General features: G+C 59.0%; 1 protein-coding gene across 1 annotated transcript in view; it reads left to right on the forward strand.

The window, feature by feature from the left end:
• POU2F2 (POU class 2 homeobox 2) overlaps positions 1 to 6,302 on the forward strand; it is a gene marked incomplete at its 3' end in the record, with an annotated part of 53,191 nt that overhangs the window by 9,544 nt on the left and 37,345 nt on the right. Inside the window, exon 5 of the mRNA XM_006761084.1 lies at positions 3,420 to 3,602. Coding sequence (XP_006761147.1) covers positions 3,420 to 3,602 — 183 coding nt within the window. The remainder of the gene's footprint in view (positions 1 to 3,419; positions 3,603 to 6,302) is intronic.

A 6,302-nucleotide genomic window follows, 5' to 3' on the forward strand; every position in this document is an offset into this window, starting at 1 on the left:
CCGCCCCTTCTCACCCTCGGGCTCCCGCCCCAGGCCTGTGACTCACCCCGGCTCCTTCCCCTTCCCTGGGGGGTGGGGGTGGCCAGGGAAATCCCCCCCAGAGCCCCAGGGCGATGAACAACAGGAAGCTGAGGGCCCGCCCCCATCCCAACTTCCCTGACCGAACTGGGGCCTGCCTCACCCCACCCTCTGCCCCCCAACACACACTCAGGGGGTGTGGGGTGGAGGAAATCAGGGAGAGGCAGACCCAGTGAGGATGGCTGGGGGACAGATCAGATGCTGTAGGAGAGGACGGTGAGGAGGTTGGAAATGGGCAAACAGAGCAAATCCCAAATCCAGATGGGGCCCTTCTGGGGTGTCTGGGGCCCAGGTCTCTATCGTCCAGCCGGGTGGGGCAGTTGGCAGGTCCAGAGGCCCAAAGGCAGCACAGCGGGCAGGGGCGTGGGCAGGACTGCAGGTGGCAGAAGGATGGTGAGGGGCTGGGGGCTGCTCTGTGACTGTGGGAAAATCACTTCCCCTCTCTGGGCTTCTCCGTTTCCTCTTCTCTAACGGGGTGAGGGGGTGGACAGTCAGATGAGGTGGCCTCTGCGGTCCCCCCACAGCTGCGTGCCCCGAGGACGCTCGGTGGGCAGGTGTCTTGTCCCGAGCGAGTTGGACAGGGCCCAGGGGAGAAGGTGTCCGGCTGGAACTCCCTCCCTCCCTCCGATCTTGGGTTTGGCTCTGACCTTCGCCTTCAGAGCGTGCATCTCCTCCACGCCCGTCTTCCTCCGCTGAATCTTTGCAGCCCGTCCTGCCCCATTGCAGCCCGGTTTCTCTGTGGTGGAACCAGTGGGCCCGGGGGTAGGAGGGGTTCTCGCTCCCCTTCCCAGGCCTGCGCCCTGGTCCCAGGGAAAGCTCAAGGCTGCCCGCCCTGGGCCTCTGCCTCCCCCTCCATCTCTCCCGTCAGTCTTGTCCTAACTGCAGGCTTCACGCGCTCCCATCACGATTTCAGACAAATCCACACCCATCAGGTACAATTATTTACATCAGACCTTTGTTAATTGGCTCGATTTTTTAAAAAACATTTTATTTGGGGGAATGTGAAGCTGATACAAAAGTAGAAAGAAGAACATCATGAAAATAACCTCCCAGGCACCCGTCAGGCAGCTTCGACAGCCACCGACTCATGAACCGGCTTCTCTTTCAACCGCTGAAATAAACATTTTTTAAAATGGAAATTTCATGAATGGAAAACAAAAATCACTTGCCATGGAAATAAATACACTGATTGTTAAAATGTACCCAGAGACGCTTGCCTGCGTCTGAGGGCCTCAGCCTGAGGCCTGCCCTCGGTGAGCCGGGGACTTGGCCAACTTTGGGAGGCGTTGGAGCCGTCCTAGCCCCTGACGGAGACTTTCTTAAGAGCCGGGAAGAATGAAAGCTCTGAAGGAGGACTAGTGTTCTCGCCATGGCTACCGATGCTGTGTGGGTTTTTAAAACTTTTTTTTTTATAGAGAGGAAGGGAGAGGGATAGAGAGTTAGAAATATCGATGAGAGAGAAACATCGATCAGCGGCCTCCTGCACACCTCCTACTGGGGATGTGCCCGCAAACCAAGGTATATGCCCTTGACCAGAATCGAACCTGGGTCCTTTCAGTCCGCAGGCCAACGCTCTATCCACTGAGCCAAACTGGTCAGGACAAAGCTTTTTAACTGAAATATGACACACACAGGATCCTCAGTGTACGTACGCCTGGCTTTTCACCAAAGCAAGACGCAAACACGGCCAGACTTCCAGGAGCGCCCTCCTTCCCGCCAGGGATTCAGCCACGGCCCAGCCTGTCATACTCACTGTTGTTTTGTGCTGCGCCCTGTACCACTAAAACTTTCTGACATTTGTACTTGGGGACACGCCACTCACCCTCTATTATTTGGCGGCCCGCCCACCCGGAGGAGGGTCTCTGTCTGTCTGTCAGGCACAGTCTGCATTCCAGATGCCATGCCTCTGCCAAACTGTGGTGTCCCTTTCCTGCGGACCTTTTTCTCCTGGGACATTGGGCAGCAGGATGCTCCTGAATGCCCCCTCTGGGCCGGAGAGTGTGTGATTCATCAAGCTGGGCCTCCTCCCACCCCCATGTGTCCTTTACCAACAGACCCTCCCCCACCTCCCACCCCAGGTGAACCCACCGTCGTCTGGGTGTTTGTGTAGGAGAGGAAGCGGCCAGGACCGCTGTATGCTGGTCTGCCCTACATGGTTTTTTGTCGTTAATCCTCACCCGAGGACACATTTTCCATTGATTTTTAGAGAGAGTGGTAGGGAGGGGCGGGGGGGGGGTGGAGAGAGAAACATCAATGTAAGAGAGACACATCAATTGGTTGCCTCCCTCAGGCACCCCAACTGGGGCTGGGTATCGAACCTGCAACCCAGGTACATGCCCTTGACTGGGAATCAAACCCAAGACCCTTCGGTGAGCAGGCTGACGCTCTAACCACTGAGCAGCCGGCCAGGGCTGCCCTATACTTTTGGTGCAAGGTGCCTCCACATCCTACGGAGAAAGGAGGAGCTGAGGGGCCCTGGGCGTGCAGGCTGCCAGCTGGCAGCGCCTGGGCCACCTCGGGCTGCAGGTGTGTTTTCCTTGTCCGGCAGCGTTCTTGCTTTAGATTTTATTATTTTTTAAAAATATATTTTTATTGATTTTAGAGAGGAAGGGAGAGGGAGAGGGAGACAGAAACATCAATGATGAGAGACAATCATTGATTGGCTGCCTCCTGCACGCCCCCTATTAGGTATTGAGCCTGCAACCTGGGCATGTGCCCTTTACTGGGATCAGACCCAGGACCCTTCAGTCCACAGGCCAACGCTCTATCCACTGAGCCACACCGTCTAGGGCTGTGCTTTAGATTTTAAAATCTGCTGCTGGCAGGAGCAGAGTAGGAGGTGGGCAGACCTGCCCTGTGGGTCCCTTCAGCCCGCCTATCATCCTCTGCCCACCTCACCCGTTTGTGCTGTCTACATTTGAATTTGTGACCCATGTTCTAAAGCCATGGGTTGATTTTTTACTACCCTTAGGCCCTTTCTTCCAATAAAATCTTACTCCAATGGGCAAATGAGAGATGCATCTGTGTCTGAACAGATGAGGGCTGTGGGACCCAGACCCCCTCGTTTGAGATCCCAGGGCCCCCTGGCATCATTTCTCATTTTACAAACAGGGACTGGCTCCCAAGGGGGGACAAGTGCTCTTCAGAGGTGCCCTCCTCTGTGGGGAGTGTGGGTGCAGGGGGTGTGGCAGCCCATCTGACTGATGAGGAGACATGCCAGAGGGTGGTGGCCTGAGCACCCAGCCAGTCAGGGCAGGGTCTGGCCTCCTCACCCCTGTCCATTCCTCCTGTGACGGCTGGAGGTGCTGTTGCCACACTCGTGCCCTCTCTTTGGTTCGCAGGTGGGCATTCTCTCTGGCCTCCACTTAACATTCTGGGGTCCCGGACCCTGCCTCTCTCCCCCCCAGATCAAGGCCGAAGACCCCAGTGGTGACTCAGCCCCAGCAGCACCCCCGCCCCCCCAGCCGGCTCAGCCACATCTGCCCCAGGCCCAGCTCATGCTGACGGGCAGCCAGCTCGCCGGGGTAAGTACTCGGGGAGGACGGGCCAGGGGCACAGGCCAGCCGCCTCCATCTGCTACGGGACTGTGGCCTGGGTGTCCCTCCAGGGCCACTGCCACTCTCTGCCGCCTGCCTCTTGCCCTCCTCTGCCTCCCGGAAGACTTGCCCCCTCACCTGTCTGGCTCGGGTACTAACCTCTCTCTGCCTTCTCTGCTCCACCCCATGCCCTCCTGTGCCTGTGCTGCCTGCCCGCCCGCAGCTCACGGCGCTGATGCCAGCTCAGCAGCAGCTCCTCCTGCAGCAAGCGCAGGCCCAGCTCCTGGCCGCCGCCGTGCAACAGTCCAATGCTGCTGCCGCTGCCGCCGCTGCCTCCTCCACCTCCTCTTCCTCTTCTTCCTCCGCCTCCTCTGCCTCCTCCTCGACCTCGCAGCCCCCAGCCTCCTCTGGGGGAGGCGACCTGCCACCACCACAGCCTGCCAGCCAGCCCCCTGGGACCCCACAGCTCACCCTGTCCCAGCCCATCCAGCTCACAGCACAGGTAAGGGCAGCCCGGGAGCCCGTCAGCAAGGCCAGAAGTCCCCCATGGACGGTACCTGTGTGGGTGCAAATCCAAAGGCTGAGAATCAGAATTAGGGCCTCCCATTGGATCCCCAGCTCGGCCGGTGAATGAATCGCTCTTTCAGAAAAGGGGCTTGCGATCTCGGAGTTAGGCAGGCCTGCATCCTTTCTCCCCATTCTGGAGACTTCCGGACAAATCCTGTTTGGATTTGTGGGCTGTGCTGCTTTCCTAGGACAACATGACAAAGTTCCCAAACTCATGGCTTCAAACAACAGAAAGTATTGTCTCAGACCAGAAGGTGGGTTGCTCCAATCTCTCCCTCCACCATCTTCTTTCTGTGGGTGTCTTTCTCTGTATCCAAAGGCCCCCGTCTTATAAGGACACCAATCATTAGACGAGGGACCACCCCAGTGACCTCATTTTAACTTGACGACATCTGCACAGACCCTGTTTTCAAGGAAGGTCATATTTACAGGCCACGGGTTAGGACGTCCAGCATATCTTTTTGGGGGACACAATTCAACCCATGACTGTGGCCAACAGAGTTGCCTAAGGATCATCAGTGGGAGCAGAGCGGGAGCTGGGCAGACCTCCCCTCCCGCTGGGCCTGCTCTGTCCGACCACATCGGCACATCGCCCTTCTGGGTGAATGCCTGGTGTCCGGAAGCATCTGAGTCTCCGGCCCGTGTTCCCAGGTGATGGAGGTCCTGAGAAGTCTAAGGCAGGGAATCCCTTAGCCCCGGGCTTCCCACGAGGACTGCTCTGCAGACGGCTTTCTCTCTCCCCACCCCTTCACGGAACCCAGGGCAGGTGCTGCTGCCCCAGGGCACTGTCCAGTGCCCATGAGGCCGTTCCCTTGACAGGGTTGTGCCTCCCGTGGGCCTCTCCACTACTGACCAGCACGCCCATCTGAGACTGTCCTTCACCCTGAGCTGGTGTCTGCCTCCTTAGAGCTCCTGCCTCTGGGCCTGGTTCCCCGGGAACCCACAGAGCCATCCATGGCCACGGCTCCATAACGGCTCTTCCAGATGTAGCCTCCCAATGCTGGGCTCGCCATGGTAACCATAACCAGAGCCTGTTCGGTGCTGCCTTGGTGCCAGGCACTGTGTTAATGTGACCGCCTCGAATCCACAAATCACCACGGCCGAGGCTCTGAGGGGCAAAGCCAGGTGCCTGCCCTAGGTCACACCGTGAGCATGAGTGGCAGAGCGGCCCCGGGGTCCAGGGTTCTAACCACAAGATCTGGGGCTGCTGCCTTTAGCTGTCCTTCAAGGGACATGTGTCTTGCGCTCCCACCCCGGCCTCCCGACACCCCAGCAGCAGGGGTTCCGTCTCCTTGGCGCACACACGGCCCCTCACAGAGCAACACGGAGGCTCAGGGCTCTGCACTAGGTTTTGACTCTTGGTGTCCCTGCTCTTGTCCTTCTTCCCACCTGGAAATCAGCTTCCTCCCTTTCCCTGGACAGCTCCTCGTCCCCCTTCAAGCCCCAGCACGGGGGTCCACACCTCCAGGAAGTTTTCAGTGGCGTTTGCTTTCCTGTCTCTTGCCTCCTCCTCGGGGGTCCACAGCCCAGGCCTCTCCTTCTGATCGCCAGGCTGTGTCCAGGACAGAAGGGACAAAGATGACAGGAGGAAGGAAGGCAGGGCAGCCTCGTGCAGACACCCCTTGAGTAGATGCACCCCTAGAACCGCGTCCCCCAGGCTCCCAGTGGACCCCGCAGTGGGCTGACCCGTCACCAGCCATCCCACCAGGCCCGATTCTCAAGGCCTCCTGAACCCCACACTGCCAAGCGCTTTCCTCTCGCTCCTCCCACGCCCGCTTCCCTCAGCTCTCACCCTCCCCGTCCGTCTTCTGCTAGTGCAAAGCTGGGCCAAGTTCGTTTTCTGGGAGTTCCGTCGCCCGTGACCTCTTTCCACAACAGACAAACGGGTATTCTGTTCCCTGGTCTGCCGGCACCACGCTGGGCCTGGGCTGTGGCGCGGACCGGGCTCCTCCTGCCCTGGCTGTCCACGCGCGCCTGGCCCCTCTCCAGCCTGTGTCTTATGCCCACAATTCCACGTTCCGTGCCCCTCAACTCTGTCCTGTGATCACGTCACAGACATCTCCAGCCTCCTGGGTGCCGGGCCCGAGGTGACTCACCTCAGCCTGGCCCCCGAGGGCTCCC

The sequence above is a fragment of the Myotis davidii genome, unplaced genomic scaffold (genome assembly GCF_000327345.1).
Source record: "Myotis davidii unplaced genomic scaffold, ASM32734v1 scaffold1577, whole genome shotgun sequence".
Taxonomy (NCBI): domain Eukaryota; kingdom Metazoa; phylum Chordata; class Mammalia; order Chiroptera; family Vespertilionidae; genus Myotis; species Myotis davidii.